General features: G+C 43.5%; 2 protein-coding genes and 1 non-coding gene across 6 annotated transcripts; all 3 read left to right on the top strand.

Annotated features, from left to right (window-relative positions):
- The first annotated feature begins 2 nt into the window (after nucleotides 1-2).
- trnam-cau lies at nucleotides 3-74 on the top strand. Its single transcript has one exon. It is a non-coding gene; the product is annotated as a tRNA-Met (tRNA).
- Nucleotides 75-1703: 1629 nt separating this feature from the next.
- LOC105353763 (low affinity immunoglobulin gamma Fc region receptor II-a-like) lies at nucleotides 1704-6577 on the top strand. Its single transcript, XM_020701932.2, has 8 exons — nucleotides 1704-1758; nucleotides 1984-2013; nucleotides 2108-2238; nucleotides 2317-2437; nucleotides 3693-3950; nucleotides 5117-5278; nucleotides 6090-6168; nucleotides 6374-6577. Exons 1-7 carry the CDS (start codon nucleotides 1731-1733, stop codon nucleotides 6113-6115), a joined length of 756 nt encoding a protein of 251 aa, XP_020557591.1. The 5' UTR covers nucleotides 1704-1730; the 3' UTR covers nucleotides 6116-6168; nucleotides 6374-6577.
- A 1280-nt stretch (nucleotides 6578-7857) lies between these two features.
- LOC101155668 (arfaptin-1-like) lies at nucleotides 7858-14943 on the top strand. Of its 4 annotated transcripts, none has more exons than XM_020701929.2 (8): nucleotides 7858-8004; nucleotides 9313-9412; nucleotides 10749-10848; nucleotides 11484-11596; nucleotides 11674-11895; nucleotides 11969-12126; nucleotides 12214-12388; nucleotides 12996-14943. In XM_020701929.2, exons 2-8 carry the CDS (start codon nucleotides 9341-9343, stop codon nucleotides 13149-13151), a joined length of 996 nt encoding a protein of 331 aa, XP_020557588.1. In that variant the 5' UTR covers nucleotides 7858-8004; nucleotides 9313-9340; the 3' UTR covers nucleotides 13152-14943. The 4 variants fall into 4 exon arrangements, with proteins under 4 accessions (XP_020557588.1, XP_011471701.1, XP_004086771.1 ...); XM_011473399.3 differs by having other exon boundaries at nucleotides 7858-8059; XM_004086723.4 differs by having other exon boundaries at nucleotides 7858-8270.
- The last annotated feature ends 1822 nt before the right edge of the window (nucleotides 14944-16765 follow it).

The following is a 16765-nucleotide window of genomic DNA, read 5'->3' as shown; positions in this document are numbered from 1 at the left end:
GAAGCAGAGTGGCGCAGCGGAAGCGTGCTGGGCCCATAACCCAGAGGTCGATGGCTCGAAACCATCCTCTGCTAACTAATCTGTCTTTCAGCATATCGCCTTGTTTTTAGGGGAAATGTGGCTTTAGTCTCTATTATTATTGCCTGCATCCTACTGAAAATGAGGTTTTCGTGGGGGGCATTAGTCTGTTAAACCAAAAATTCTGGGTTCAATTCCCATCTGTGCCTGACATGGCATTGAAATACTGTCCACCTTACTGAAATACAAACCAGGTAGGTTTAATGTGAAAACCAAAGTTGGTGACTTGTAAGAGTTATTGTGTTGTCAGTTGATTTTTTTCTGTTGTGAGTTGTTTTTTGTGAGTTATTGTGTTGTGCTGTGAGTTAATGTGTTGTGTTTTGAGTTGTTGTGTTGTGTTGTGAGTTATTGTGTCGTGAGTTAATGTGTTGCGTTGTGAGTAAATTTTTTGTGTTGTGAGTTTTTGTGTTGTGAGTTAATGTTTTGCGTGGTAAGTTAATGTGTTGTAATTTAATGTGTTGTGTTGTGAGTTAATGTGTTCTTTTGGGAGTTAATGTGTTGTGTGGTAAGTTAATGTTTGGTGTTGTGACCTTTCTGGGCCACCGTAAAATAGGCACATGAAATGAGCTTACGAAAATATCTAATGTTTGGCCCTTTAACTCTATCATAAATACTTCTTTGCCAAACTGCACAAAGCAGTAGAAATTGTAATACCAATGAGCATGGTTCCAATGCCACAGTCTTCCCGAGTATTGTTGCTGACCATGGCCATCTCTTTTTGAACACAGCGTACCCATCCCCCGATGGCTACTTCCAGGAGGATAAGGCGCCATGCCATAACCCTTGTGCTATCCTAGGCACTTTAATATTGGGAGTGGGGCCATCTATACCCCACTAGACAGTGCTCCGAACCTTTTTTCTTCTATGATTTGTGATCTTCACTGGTGTCCATGATTACATGAAATCTTTCCACCTTTATCCACTTTGTCATGGTAGGGAGAACACGTCAATGGTCATCTTGACCCCATAGGATAGCACAAGGGATAAAGGTGGAATTATCTCAGACGGGTTTGTTGAACATAGCAATGAGTTCACTGGACCTAAATGGCCTCCACAGTCACCAGATCTCAACCCAGTAGATCACCTTTGGGATTTAGTGGAACAGGAGATTGGCCTTATGGATGTGCAGCTGAGAAATCTGCTGCAACTGTGTAATGCTATCATGTCAATGCGGACCAAACTCTCTGAGGAACATTTCCAGTACCTTGTTGATTCTCTGCTACCAAGGATTAAAAGCAATTCTGAAAGTAAAAGAGAGCCCAACCCGGTACTAGGAAGGTGTAGCTGAGAAAGTGACCAGTGAGAGTAGCTGGATTGTTAGTTTTTACCATGGTTGTAATTCTTTAGGTTACAACTAGTTGCCACCAGATTAAACAAATACTAAGGCTTTCAAATAGAAAACAAAAAGATTTTTTTTAATTCAATCAGTAGTTTTTTTTCTCCATCTCATTCAACCCAAGCACAGACAAAGGCATAGCTTCATTCACTTCTTTCATCCATATTTGATGGTTTTAAATAAATGTCTTGTTTCACATAATTTTGACATGTACCCTTTGTGGTTTTCCTTCTCCCCACCCACCAGTGTTGTGGTCTCATATTTTTTTGTTGGTAATGTGTTTCAGTTCAGGCGCGATCGTCTACAGCAGGACGCCATGAGAGCAACGGCTCTTTGTTTTCTCTGTAAGTAAACTTTGAACGCTTTATCTTCTCACTTTTTAACCATCTTGACGGTTGTGTTCATTATTTTTTAATGTCTTTTGTATTTGGATCAGGGGTCTTTTTTGTATTAATTAGTCTCTTTACATCAGTTTAAATCAGAACGTTTGCTCTCTTCTGTCTTTAGACAAATAATTAAATAACTAAGTTGTGTTCACTTCCATAAGCTTTTTATTTTTGATTGTGCAGTGGTGCTTCTGGATTCTGCTGAAGCTGCAGGTAAGATTTCCCAACGAGACTAAAATTTGAAAACCAATTTTTCCTATGTAAATTCACACTGAATGAATTCCCCCATTTTGGTGGTCTCTTGTAGTCTTGGTCAGAGTTTCTCCCAAAAGGCTGCAGTTCTTTAAATATGACAGTTTTTCTGTGAGCTGTGAATACCAGGAGGAACCAAAGGAAGCAGCCCGTTGGAGAGTGATGAAAATGACCCAGGATGGAGAGGTGTGCAAGGCTTTTTTTTTTATTGAACTGGAATCCTCGCTCATGACATGACTTTGATCAAATGATATCGTCTTTCAGCTTCACCCATGTTCACCCCTTTGCTCCATCCATGATGCCTTCCCTGCCACAGACAGTGGAAAATACTGGTGTGAAACGGACCTGGGAACCAACAGCAGTGAAGTCAACATCACTGTCACAGGTCGGTGATCCAGCATTTAGGACTAATTTGAGGACATGGTGGGTGTTTGTTTGTGCAATGGCCCTCTAGAGTTAGCTTTCACAATGAGCTGTTTGGTCCACACTAGAGATGTATGTTGCTGTATTTAGCAGGTGTGACAGTTAGCCTGAACTCTGGTGCAGATCAAACACTTTGATACAAAAATGAGGCCCCCATCTTTCATTGTCAAATGTTAACATCTCTGAGGACTAAACATTGCAGTTCTTCAAATGCCCACTGGAGAACAAAATCCCATTTTAACCCTTTAGCATCAGAGCTTTAGCTCCAGTGTTTACATTCTTTCACATACCGTAACTCTTCTACCTTTTATGCCATTAACGTAATTCTAATGGATTCTGAAATAGAGAAAAGCAGGTTTGCACCGTGATGCAATACTTTATGTTTGTAAGGTGCCTTCCCTACCCATCAGAATCTGCTGATTTATGTTGATCGCAGTCAAATAGTTACGGTACGTCAGAGTGTGTTACTTAGGTGTTGCTGGCGGCATCTCTGGGGTTAAAAAGTTAAAAAGTCTTTTGACACAGTTTGACACAAAAATCAAAATCTTTTGCACTGTCCTGTTGCAAAAATCATCTCTAATGATTAGAGATTTATGAAGGCTCAAATGAGTCTCAGGAATTGTGTTTTTTCTAGGTGGAGGTACGTGGGTGGACTGGTCAAAACTGTCCCTTTACTTTGTCCAACTCAGGTTGTTGGTTCAATGTAAAATTGTCTTAAATTAAGGATGTTGGTTCACTTGGAAGTCAACTCTGATGTGAATTCCAGTGTTAACAGCAATTTAAAGAGCAGAAGTGAACTAAACTGGGAGAAAGACACATAAGCGCCTGTAATGTTGAGTAAAAAAATTGTCAACCCCATTATGAAATAATGGAAAATGACTTTTCTGTGAAATTTGAATATTTAGAAAGTAAAGTTTTTCCGTAAATAAAACAGTCAGGGAACGAAAGGCCTAGTTTTCTTGTTTTTGTATTGATTTCATTAGAGATCCATCTACTCAATCATCTTCTGAGCCTTCTCAATCCCTCTTGGGGTCATGGGGTTACTGGAGCCAACTTAGCTATTGCAGAGCACACCCTGGATAGGTCACCAGTCTGCAGCAAGCCCTGTAGCAGGGAATACCACCCCACAACCAGCAGCTGAATAAAAAAATGGTTCAGGCATTTTGGAAGTCTCGGGACAAAAACACTCCCAGTATTGTTTCATGTGTGCTTTTCAGCCGGTTCTTTGATCCTGGAGGCGCCGGTGCGTCCTGTAACCGAGGGAGAAGACGCCACTCTGACCTGCAGATGCAAAGATCTCATACCAGCCTGTGGATATAAAGCTAACTTCTACAAAGACAGTGTCCTCATCGAGAGCAGTTTCCCGGGAAACATGACCATAACCATCCAGAACGTTTCCAGATCTGATCAAGGACTCTACAAGTGTTCCGCCTCTGGGTTAGGAGAGTCTCCAGAGAGCTGGATGACCGTCAGAGGTAATGAGAGGCTAAAGTTTGAAGCCAAACGTAGGATTTGAAACTGGTTGTACCATTACGTCATTTTTCAAAAACATAATTTAAACAAACCAAAGACCTTATTTGTAAAAAATAACTTTAAAGAATCTCTGACTTCCAAAACACGTGTACGTCTTAGATTTTGTTGAATGATTGTCATGTTAACAGAAAGTAACTTTAAGACTGGAAGTCGACCTGAGCCTGGAGGACCTGAGCACTCCAATGGCCTCAAACGTAGTGGTCCCCAAACACTGGGGGGCTGGTCCCGGTCCATTGGACAGCTGGTACCAGATTGCAAATAATAAAATAAAAATTAAAAACAATCCCAGTTTTTATTTATAATCTGGCTCTGAAGGAAGTTTAATTTGGGAAAACTACTGGATTCCCTCTCACATCCGACTCATTCTGGATGCATGTTTACGTCTCTCTGTCACGTGACTAAAAGCCATCCACTACTTTCTTAGAGTGGCTGCAACGACCGCTAAATTGAAACCCAAAGATTTTATACATAACAAAAATCATCAACATGTTTGGAAAGTTTCTTTTGGCAGAAAAGAGGAAAAAGAATAAGAACCATTGACTTCAAAATAAAAGAAATCTGCATTCAATAGTTTAAAAAAAACAGGAGTCTTTACTCCAAATATGGATTTAGTGTGACAGTTGTTCCCTACAGACCATAATAATAATAGGATTGAGCAACTAATGTTACCAGCTAATAAAGCTGTTAAAACCGTTCATGGTACAGTTAGAAAATACTATTTTTTGACTGTTTTTGTTGCATTTATTCTTTGCATCTTAAAAGTGGGACTGGACTAAGGTTGGCGTCCATTTCTTTTTTTAGCTTCCACTTTGATGGTTATGGGTTGAGGGGAAATCTAGATCTCACTTTAATGAGAATCAACTTTACCCTAAAAAAACTGGAGTTGGATGCCAGACCAGTCCGTGAAGATATTGTCTGTATATATTAATCAGAAAGATTAATTTTATTGACAAATAGAGGTTGTGTGGGATTGTTTTTGACATTATTATTATAATTTTATTCACACAACAACAGCATAAGTTTCCATTACAGAATTGCCGCTGATTTACGGTCTGTTTCCTCGTCAACAGCTAACATGTTGACAATTCCTATTTTGTGGTTTCCACAGCGCCCCCTGGGGGTCACCGCATCCCGGTGCCAAGTCTGGATTCTGAAATGACATTTCTGTCTTGGTTCAGACTCCTGCGCCATCTGCTGGTGGCAACTCCCTATCTGCTGTCCACCATCTTACTCGGACTCATATTTAAGGACCGGGGGAGGATGGAAAAAGGTGAGACTTTTTCAGAGCTGCACATTAATTGGTTTTTTCAAATAATTTTTTTGTACGATTCCAGAGTTGATCAGTGGACTAATAGTAAAGGTAAGTCAGCTTTTTCTTTTTTTTCACATCCACAAAATACCACGTCTCACAATTGACACTACGACCAACGCTTTACTTTCTGAATCAAGTGCTTAAGGAGTAAATATTTACTCACAACTGCATGGATACAACGAACAACCTGAATGGATGTTGGAAAACGCCCACAAGGCTGTTGACGAGAATCTGAGGGTCAACTGTCCACCTCTTTTGAGGTTAAAGAGATCAATGGATGGATGGCAAATTAATGGATGCATCAATGACTAGATGGATGAATGGATGAATGACTAGATGGATGAATGAATAGATGGATGGATGGAGGGATGGATGGATGGAAGTTGTGAGGTGCAGAGGAGCAGGTCCAGCAGGTTCCTCTCTAAAGCTTCATCTTAATCCAGTCTTGCAGCAGAACTTCACTCCACCTCACTGTCACCAAACTGCAAAGATAAATTACACAATAATCAGGATGGATCCATCGTTTGGACTCTGAGGGACGTGGATTAAGACGGATTGCTGGACAAAGTGGGTGTGGCCACACTGACCCTACAACATATTACAGAGTCACTGTCTGGATGGTTGGACCTGATTGTTTAGGGGATTTCAGAGAAGAAAGAGACATTAAACGCTTCAGGCTCCTGGACAAACCAGTGGGTCACCTGACCACGTCTTCATCCACCTCATCAAATGTCCTTCTCTTCTTTTTTTTGGTGTCTCATTTGAGCAGTGACTGAAGAGCAAAGCGAGCCATGAAGGTGTCGAAGCGTCAATGTGGTCAACGGCTGGAGGCTGATGCTGCCATGACGGTACGTTTTCAAATGGAAAGACAGTCACAAAGTAAAAAACAGTCATCCAAACGTTTACTTTTTCTACTCAATTCAACAGGGAAAGTCGCTTACGACCTTCTGTAAGTGAAAAATGAGGTTTAGGTTCATCTGTGATCAGAACTGATCAATAAAGTGTTTTTGTTTTTAACTGCTGCTGTTTGTTTGTTTGTTTGTTTGTTTACAGCCGGACAAACAAACGCGTGAAGACGTTAGCATGCAGAAGATCGCACATCAGAGAGACTTTAATCTATGAAAAGATGACCTGACAAGAAAGACTGGATTGAAAATAATTCACCTTTTTATGCCTTTGTCGTTTTTCTGTGCAGCTTCCAAACTGCTGCTGCATTTTGATATGAATGTCAAATTTACATAAATGTCAAAAACCACCTGTTGCTTTGTTGTTGTGGTTTTTTCTCGAGCGTTTGTGACAAAAACTGACGGATTGACGCTGAAAGTCTCATGAGTTCTCTGAGGTGCAGCAGGGGGGTGCACGGACAGGAAACGGGGGGGGTGTAGAGGTGTCACCTGCCTACAGCCCCGACTGCAGCTCTGAGACGCCCTGCACGCCGTTTCCTCTCGCGTTCACACCCACCACCGTCCGCTCTGACAGGAAGTCCCACGCCGTCTGACAGGAAAGCTGCTGCTCTTCCCGGTCGCTCCATCTGTCTGCGTTTGAGAGAGGCTGACCTTTCTGTGACCTGCAGGACGTGTAGTTCAACACCACCATCAAAGGGGCGGAGACAAATGAATCAGTTCAGTTCCTTCTTTGAAATTCCTGAGGCCCAATCAAGAACGGATCAAAACAAACCAGTTTTTGGTATTTCAGCTCAAACTGAACATGAGACAACCAAAGGCCATGAGCACCGGGTGGAGGTGGGGTGGGGGGCACCTCTAACTCCCTACCCCCCCAAATGTATAACTTGATATAAAATAATGCTGTCGTTTGATCCTCTGGGGTTGTTTTTGTCTTATTGGTCCAAATTTTCTTTTTTTACTGAACCTTCTAACCGGGGTCCATTTTGGTTGAACATGGTCATCTGGACCTGACGAATGAATCAAAAACTGCAGAGCGGGGAGGCGGAGCTTATGTATGTGCTGCACTTGCCTCGCTGATGCTGAAGTGGTGGGTGCCAGGCCGCTACCACTTAATACCAAACTACACAAAATCTGTTCATCAAATATTTTTCAACTAATTCCTTTCATTGAAGCGTCTGGTAGTCAGTTTATAACTTGAATAATAAATAAATCAAATAATAAATATGATTAGGAAATAAAATATCAGATCAAGAATGGTTCTTCTGAATGAGTGACTGTTTATTTCATTATATTGGTTTATGGGACTTTAGTTTCTTGGAGCCAGCGGGTACTTCCTGTTAGGAACGCTAGGGGGAGGGGTTACTCAGTCCAGTTCCCATATAGAGTCAATGATTGTAACTACCTCTTATTTAAAACCTTTGTTAATATTTTGGGTAAATGTTTTTTTGTTTTTTAACATAGGTTATAAACTAATAAACTGCACAAAGTTCGCCTTAATCTGGTTTAGAAAGTTTTGAAGAGAAAACAAAAGAAAGCAAAACATGAACTTTTTTATGGATCATAACCCAGTGAGGCTCTGTGGACATCCCCGCCCCTCCGGTGAGCAAAGGTGAACAGATCGAGCACCTTCAGCAGGAAAAAAACTGAATTCCTCTTCCGGGTGTGTTTGATTGTCTGCACGTTTACTTAAACTTCCCGAAACAAAAGTCCGGGATTCGCGCTGCGACCTCGGACCGGGAGAGTCTGGCGGCGCGAGGCAGCGGACCGACGGAGACGGAGGTTCGGTTACCGGGCGCGAGCCGCGGAAAACGGAGGCGCGAGCGCCGTCGCTCCGGTTCGTTCGTTTTAAAAAATAAGTTTTAGAATGTTTTTTTTACATATCGCCTCAAGTTGTTTTTATTTAACTCATTTTGGTTAAAGTATAACTTTGCGTGATGGGAAAGCGGTTTGTCACGTGACTGGCTGCAGAAAGAGGTCACGGACCCGGGATTCAAACCGACACACCCGTCATCATTTGCAGCCTTGCTTTACATGACTGACACACGGTAACGTTAAAACGTTGTCATGCTTTATTAACGTGTTTTAATTTACTTCTCAAATGTGTGGCGTTTTTATTTAGGTCTTTTAGTTTAATAATATTTTTTTAAGTTTTCTGCCTTTCTTTTAAAGATGCTTTAACTGAGTGAATTATTAAGAGAATAAATATAATTTTGAGTAAACGGGGTCAGTTTATAGAAGAAAGGAAGCACAAACTGACTTTCTCTCCTAGAAGCTCCTGCAGGTTTTTATTTCCACCAGAACCTTCCTGACCTCCAAAGGGTTGGGCTTCGGCACGGAAGTTGCTAAACAGAAGTTGACATAAAGACTTTTGTTGTGAAAGAGGAAGCTTTCCTGTATTTGAATATAATCTTCAATGTGACATTTTCAGTCCTGGGTACATTCAGTCCATTTCTTCTGCATGGTTCCGTTTTTTTAGGTTCTGTTTAGGACAGGTCAGGCGCTTGCACTTTGACCTTTGCGGGTTTCTTCATCGTTTCCTGATCCTGCAGGTGCGCAGATCGAGCAGTCGCAGTCTGGACGCGACTGAAAAAAGCTGTGCAAAGGGTCACTGCCCGGTGACCCGTCGTCTCCTTTCTCCACTAGTCTGAGCAGAACCTGTTTGGACGAATCATTTGTCTCTTAGTTCTGGACCTGTTGACTGATAGTGTTGTTAACAAAATGAACACCAGAGGGCGACAAACCACCTTTTTAGTTTGGTCCAAGCTGCTTTTTTAGACCAGTATTTTTTACTCTATATTCTTCTGACTACCACAATAAAAAGACAAGTCCGTTTAAAAAAAAATCATCTAAAACTACAATTCCCAGAGCTCCACCTTCCCATTTGGTATCAATGAAAAGCCCTAAAAGTCTTCTGTTAAAGTGTGATGCCCGTTGAGACGTGTGTTCATCATTGAAATAAAACTGAATTGAATAGTATGAAGTGCCTGAGAGATACTATAAACCATATTTTATGAATTAATTGTTTTTAAAGGATTCTAATTGATATATTGGACAGCTTTAGAATTCACTGACTTCTTCTGTTTACAGACCAAACAGGAGGATCCAGAGGAGAAGAATGATGGAGCCATCAGAAGAGAACCATGTGGGTGTGGAGTCCTCAGAGGAGGAGGGGGAGGCTCCTCCTAAGGTAACGGGCGTCTCAGACGCCTCAACAGATATTTGGTATTTTAAAAAATGTGTTTATTTTTCCATTCTGGAGCCGTCCAGGATTGGTGATGACATCACTGTGAGAGAAGCCGTCAAACAATGAACGGAGCTCTAAAGAAAAAAAAAGTCAAAATCCACTAACGAAACCAAAACACGAGGACATCCACAGGAAGTTTAGACAATATTATGGGATGGCCACATGATCTACAACTTGGCGGATAGAAACAAAAAAATCTCCTTTGGGACAAATTGGAGCTGATTTCAGTCAATCGCCTCATAACACCCCCCCCCCCCCCGCATCATCAGGAAGCTAAAATGTTAGATTTTCTAATTGGCATATTTTACAAATTTTTACCAAAAAGTCGTGAAAATTGAATGAGTCGCTCATATAGCAAGGAAATGCTATAACATATGATGTGGGCGTGGTTAACAAAAAAAAACAAGATGATCCGGAAGATCACTTTAGGTGATTTCTCCTAAAATCACCCACCAACCTGTGCAGATTTGACCTTTGACCCTAAACAAATGAGGAGATTTTGTTCAGAAACGACTGGTGTCGTGTTTTTAAGGAGGACGTTTGCTCCGAGCATCCATGTGACAGAGTGCCCCCCCTCCCCCCTCCAGGGGTTGTTGTCAGCTTTGATTCCTGTCTGGACGCCTTCAGGCAGAAAAAAAAATGACAGAGCTTTGCTCCGCCCACTTTTGATGGACCTCAAACACGAGGCCGCCTGACCCTCTGGAGGTGCTGGCCTCTTTCTGAGGGAGGTGGAGGCTCCTCTGGAAGCTGCGACCGATCCTCAGCGGGGGTTTTTAAGTGGGGGGGGGGCATCAGCCTGACCTCTGAAAGATGGCTGTGCGTCAGCGGCCGCTCCGTTGTCTCTTCGGTGTGACACACGGCCGCTGAGCCACAGCAGAGGTTCAGGTCTGGTTTCCCCGGGCCGGAAGCCTCCTTCCGTGTCAGGTCGCCGTCTCCCCTGTTCCAGTGACCTCTGACCTGATTTCATCCAAGTCGCAGCAGGTACACACCATCTCCATGGAGACAACATACCCCCCCCCCTTTGATCTGAGCTCCCATCAGCCTCTGAAAGCTCCGGTTCCCACGGCGACCCTGTCCGTTGATGTTCACCATCGCAGCTCATGCTGCGTTCAGGAGCTGTGGGAAAATTTGGAATCAGTTTAAATTTAATCTGCAGAAGCGCGAATTGAACTGATTTAGATTTTAAAAGCCTGATCTAATCCACGGAGATGGATTTGAGGATTTGTTTCTTTGAGGCCTTTGGAACTGCTGATGGAGCCTTCAGCCTCTGTCTTCACAGGAGGAGGAGCAGAGCGAGTGCGGCCACGGCGGCGGAGATGACGACAGTCCCGCCCACTCGGCTGAAGCGGACGTCACCGTGGAAACGGATCAGAGCAAAGGTCAGGGCAGTGTGAACATGGAATCCACGTGTGCTGCAGAAACCTACACTGTGTGACTTTTACGACACGCTGAAGCCCCGACCTCCACCTGTGCTGCCCCGTCAGTGGGCGGAGCTTCAGCAGTTTACCTGTACACACTGAGAAAGTGAGTGCAGAGCAGGGGCGCTCAGCCCGTCCATCGTGACGGAGCGTTCGAGACCCGGGTCGGCCCGCGTGCCTCTTTGGTTGGAAGACGCCCCGGCGTCCGACCCGGCCGTCCCGCTACGGCGCCTGCTGCCGGGTCTGGGGTTCTTGCCCGGGTGATCCGAGACCACATGCGCTTCTGGAGCGCTGTCCGCGGGGCGGGGGCCGCCGTTTGGTCAGCTGTGGTTAAGAGCCGTCACCCCCCTCCAATAACACGGTTTACTGCAGAGCGTGAAACACGTCGTCATAATAAAACGTCTTTGTGTAATACTCGAAAAAATACTCATTTTCATGACAAAGCCGTCTCCTCACAGCGATTTGTGTACTTTTACTGTGTAGTTTTTGAGGTATTAGTACGTAAACATAGTATTTCAGACTGAAGATACAGTAGAAGTTTGACTCCCTCCTTATTGTATCGCCATTAAACTCCTTTGGTGACCTCTGACCTCCAGACGTCTCAATGCCGGCTCGGTCGACTTCAACTGTGGTGGTTCTGGGCAGCAACAAAATCCCGGCCAGCGAGAAGTTCCAGAGAGTCCGCAAGTGGAGCATCAACAAATTCAAGGTGGGAGGAGCTTAACTCGGTGGTTTGTGTCCGTAAGGAACGGGCCGCCGCTAAGGTGTGGCGTTCGGTTGTCTCAGTGCACGCGGCAGGCTCTGTCGGAGAAGCTCGGGCGCGGATCCAAAACGGTGGACCTGGAACTGGAGCCGCGCCTGGATCTGCTGAAAGACGACCGGCAGCGCTACGACCACATGACCAAGCTGGCCCAGTCGCTGGCCAATCAGCTCGCTCAGTTCAGCGCCACGCAGAAGTCGCTCGGGGACGCCTTCACCGAGCTCAGCTCCAAATCCCCGGAACTCCACGTAAGTCCTTAACGGCGTCCAGACGGTTCTGGCTCAGCCGCAGTTTCACGAGCCTCGATAACCCGAACGCCAGGTGGAGTTCGGCGTGAACGCCGAGGCCCAGAAGCATCTGTCCAAGAGCACCGAGGCTCTGTCGGCGGCCGTCGGCGCCTTCACCGCCGACATGAACACCCTGGTCAACAAGACCATGGAGGACACCATGATCAACGCCAAGCAGTACGAGGCCGTCAGGTGGGTGTCGGAGCCAAACAGAACTCCCCCTTCCATCTGTTTGGATGTTCTGGACCGGCTCCTGATCAGGGTGACCTCCTCCTCCAGGATCGAGTACGATGCCTACAGAGTCGACCTGGAGGAGCTGAACATGGAGCCGCGGGACGCCGACACCCTGCCCAAGTTGGAGGACGCCCAGAAGAACTTCCAGGCTCAGAGGGACCGGTACCAAAAGGTCCGAGACGACCTGTCCGTCAAAGTCAAGCTGCTGGAGGAGAACCGGGTAAGAAAACCAGAACAGACTGGTTCCAATTCAAACACAAAAATAAACTGAACTGAGAATTTCTATTCAGCCTTTAAATCCTCACAGGAAACACGGAAATAGTTTTAGAGAGAATAAAAATGGAAAAAAAAAACACGACAGGTTTAAAAAATAAAATACAGGATGACTAAATGAAAAACATGTAGATTATATGGTACATTTTTAAAAAGGAGACGGTTCATTTAACAAAACCAATGAACCAGAAATATGAGAAACATGTAAATACTTTAAAATAACACGTCATTAATCCAGTTTTTACGTTTGCAATGATCTCTCTGGAGGTGACAAACGATCGTAGAAACTCACGTAGCGACACGTGAGCGTGAAAGTTTTCAGCGAAAGCGCTCGTTTGGACGCGTGTCCACGAAGTCGGCGTGAACGTAGCTCCACCCCCACTAGATGTGACCTTAAAACTCTTCAAAGATTCTGTTTTTCTCCTAAAATCCTTCAGATGAAGGCGAAACACTAAACAAAAACTGATCAGATTAAAGAAAATGGTTTTCTTTGAATGAGTTTCCATGACTCAGCACTTTCCTGCAAATGAAGCGACATCGTTGTGTCTCCGTAGGTCAAAGTCCTGCATAACCACCTGTGGCTGCTCCACAGCGCCATGGCGGCCGACTCCATATCGTGTCACAGTTTTCTGCAGCAGAACATGCGACGGGCGGAGAGCCTCCACAACCCCAGCTTGGACGCGTCGTCCTGGCTGGAGGAGGACAGCTGACTCGGCAAAACGAAAACCTCAGCCGGCGGCGCTTCGAGGACGCGGAGAAGAACGGATCGGACGGCCGCAGAGGGGAGGGTTTCCATGGAGATTTAAGGGATGAATGAGTGAATGTTGTTGGTGAAACAGGGACTGTGGGGTCTGAGAAGGTCTAGAAATCTTTAGAAAAATGTGGCGAGGTTTTTCCCAAAGCGGCGCTCTGCGGAGCCTCAAAACGCCACGTAATTGGATTTGGCTCCCAGGAACAGCGCCCCCCTCAGCTGGCTTTTGTCTGGCTGTGCGAGTAAATCCACTAATCCTCAGCGAGACACTAAGCTTCTCTTTGAACTTAATGAATCCGTGGCGAGGAACCTGCAGGGGCGTTCTGGCTCCAGAGGAGAGACGGGGGCCGAGGAAGCCCGTTCTCCTCGCCGCTCCGTCTTTTGGTGCTAAACGCCGTTTAGGTTGTTTTTTTTTGTCTTTTCCTGCTGATTCCAGACATTTGTGAAAAACTTCCAGCAGGAAAAGTTTAGATGAGCTTTAAACTGCAACCAGCTTTGAGTTCATTAAAGCAGCAGATTCTCCTCAGAAAGACCAAATGTGATCTGATTTTTCTTGTCTTTGGTTTGAATTTAAGCTTCAGTTTATTCCTGATGAACTCCTTTTTTCTGCTTCTTTAAAGAATTTAGTGTTTTCATTTCTTTGCAGGAATTTTGCTCAAACTTAAAGCCAACTTTTCGCTGCAAACCAAAGCTTTCTTTATACTTGTAATAAGCTCGGTTCTTTTTACAAACTGGAGCCTCTTCTGTGCATTTCCTTTAAGTCACTGTTGACTTTGAACCAGAAACGTCAGGAAATGCAGTGAAAAAAAGGGATGGATTTAGTGTTTTCCGTTAGTTCTACTTCCTCGTACGTCGCTGGCTGAAACGTTTGATCACCTTTACTTCTGCTTACGGAGCTAATCTATCGTCTGCGCTTCAGCATAATAATTATTATTAGTGGTGACTTTGGGAACAAATAAGTATTTATGGATGTAAACTTTGCTTTGAAAATGTTAAAAAATGCAAAAGCTTGTTTGAAAAACTTTATTTTCTGCTTTCAGAATGTCTTTTCTTTCTGTTATTTATTTCTAAGACTGTTTTTTTGTGCTGTAGTGGTTCTAAATGTTTGGTTTTCTGACGGTTTACCTTGAACGCATCTCAGATGAGGAATGTTTTTGTGCAATAATCTGGTAAAAACTGCTTACAGAATGACTTTCTTTTTGAATTCTATTTGAATTGGCAGCATTTGTGGGTTTTGAGGCCTAAACGGTTTACTTCCCTGAAGTTTCCGTCCTGCCGCCGTCGCGGAGGTGTGCAGAACGGACCATGGAGCAGCGGCGAGGACGGCGGGCGGCACTGTCATCTGACGTCACGCCTCGTTGGGTTTCCTGTTTCTCAGAACGCCGTCCACGTTCTGATCTGCTGGTACTAAAGAGGCTTTCTGAAATAAAGGTTCCAGATGATGCGTGAAGGTTTGGCGCCAAACGCAGGACTCTACTCATCTTTACAAAGTTCTTTTTGTTCCAAAACTGCCAAATAAATACACTTCAGTGGGGGAAATCATTGTTTTTTTATCCTCTAATGTTCTGTTTCTATCCTTTTACTTTAGAATTCGGTAAAAATTATGAATTATGACTTGTTCTTGAGTTTGGAAAAGGGAATTTAAGACCAAAGATTTAAAATAATGTGTTTGAAATCTAGAAGTGATGTGAAATCTGAGAAAAATTATGTACAACTCAAATAAAAAAACAGCTTCCACGACTGCAAAAAAATGACATTTGTCTCCACTTTCAGACGCACTTTAATGTTGGGAGTGGGGTCATCTTGACCCCCCCTTCAATAATTTGTGATCTTCACTGGTGTCCATGAATTGCATGAAATCCTCTCCACCTTTGTCATGGTAGGGAGAACATGGGCTAAAATGTGAGTTTTGTTATTTGGGTCTTTTTTTTCTCCGTCACAGCAGGAGAAGTCTGTAAAATAACTAATAATACTATCTGGGTCTCCCTGTGCCGTGGAAATACAAGACTGTGACAGGAAGGGCATCCGGCGTGAAAACTCCGGTGGGAATCGGAGAAATCTGATTCCCTGTGACGGAATAAACAACACAACGTCTATTGTAGATGTTTACTGGACATTTACTCTATTAGAGGTCTACTAGTCTTCTGAGAGATATCTGCTTATGAAGGTCTTTGGATATCTGTAGACGTCTATTAGAGTATTTTTAAAAAACATTTACACGATACAGAATAAATACTGCAGTTTAAAAACAACCTTTATTTGTGATTTTGTTCACAGAAAACCAATAATCCCAAAATTCTACATTCTAAGAATCAGCAAACATTTCTACTGAAATCTACCTGAGATGAAAGTCTCAAAGTTGCATCAAAGCAACAATCCAGCATATCAGTGCAACTTCCTGTGTGAAGCGCATTTTCATTCAGAAGCATCCCAGCAGCACATCAAACCAAAACCCAACTTTGGACATTTTAAACACACAAATCACCTAAAATAATGCAGACAGCAACACAAACAGCCTAGTATGTAGTTTAAAGTCTCCCTCAGCTATGATAAACATATCTATAGAGATAAATTATACTAAAGGAAGTCCGAGCGCTGCTATGGTGACCATCAGGAACAGCTAAAGCAGGTTCATCAACAGGTCATCAGTCCTCCAGATTATTGTAAAAATGTCTGGTTTGGACGGAAAGTCGTCAACAGTCGGTCCTGGTGGTTACAGGCTGGCGCCATTGTAAGGCAGTGTGTGAATGTGTGTGTGTGTGTGTGTGTGTTCGCCTTCAGAGGAAGGTAGAGAACTGCTGTATACGGAAAAACCGTTTACCATTCCTCTTCACCAACACAAAGGTAAGTCGCCTGAATTAAATGGATCAATGTTGGATCTGTATGATCAGTAACTGTTTTGACATTAGACGTATAAAAAAGAACTGGGAATTTGGATTTGAAGGTTCGTTTTGGTTTACAGTCACAACTTTGAGCTTTGACACTTTGGAACAGGCAGGTTCATTCGTTTACACTCGTAAAGATTATTTCAAACAATTCACAGAAAAAAGACAGACACAACACACACAGACCAAGAAAACAAAAACACACAAAAACAGGGAACTTTAATGAAAGGAAAGTGATATTCTGGTGGATTTTCCCTTTGATCTTTCTGGTGATTTCCCAAACCTTTTAAATAGAAAATCAGATGTTAGATGGTTGAATCAGGTGCAGTACATCAGCAGAACAGTGAGAGGAAGCTTTAATCATTTCATGTACAAAAAGGTGGTAGTTTTTTTCCAATTAGTGAAAGGATGAAACCAATTAAATCAATCCAGTTGTGCTGAAATTGATTGAAAAGGGTTTTCTGATTTGATGAATTTGGCGGATTTTAGGTTAACGCTTTGAATTCTGAAGATTTTTGTGGTTTTTGGACCAAACGGTGTCCGGCGGTGCTTCAAGCTGGAAACGTCTGCCCCGCTTTAGCGTGAGCAACCATCATACAGCGTGGAATGGATGAAGACGCGTTGCAGCAAACCAGGAATGGAGTTGATCCTCAATGAAAATGGCTGCCATGGTCCTAGAAGATCACAA

This window comes from Oryzias latipes, chromosome 18 (assembly GCF_002234675.1).
Source record: "Oryzias latipes chromosome 18, ASM223467v1".
Classification (NCBI taxonomy): domain Eukaryota; kingdom Metazoa; phylum Chordata; class Actinopteri; order Beloniformes; family Adrianichthyidae; genus Oryzias; species Oryzias latipes.
The sequence above is the reverse complement of the archived record's forward strand: the minus strand, read 5'-3'. Positions and strand labels throughout refer to the sequence as shown.

Bases quoted from the DNA above. Each gene is read 5' to 3' on its own strand.
- LOC101155668 (XM_004086723.4), top strand. The intron at 9,413-10,748 runs GTAACGGGCGTC...CTGTCTTCACAG, and splicing joins AGGGGGAGGCTCCTCCTAAG to GAGGAGGAGCAGAGCGAGTG. The intron at 10,849-11,483 runs GTCAGGGCAGTG...TCTGACCTCCAG, and splicing joins GGAAACGGATCAGAGCAAAG to ACGTCTCAATGCCGGCTCGG.
- LOC105353763 (XM_020701932.2), top strand. From the start codon at position 1,731: ATGAGAGCAACGGCTCTTTGTTTTCTCT. The intron at 2,014-2,107 runs GTAAGATTTCCC...GGTCTCTTGTAG, and splicing joins GGATTCTGCTGAAGCTGCAG to TCTTGGTCAGAGTTTCTCCC. The intron at 2,438-3,692 runs GTCGGTGATCCA...TGTGCTTTTCAG, and splicing joins AGTCAACATCACTGTCACAG to CCGGTTCTTTGATCCTGGAG.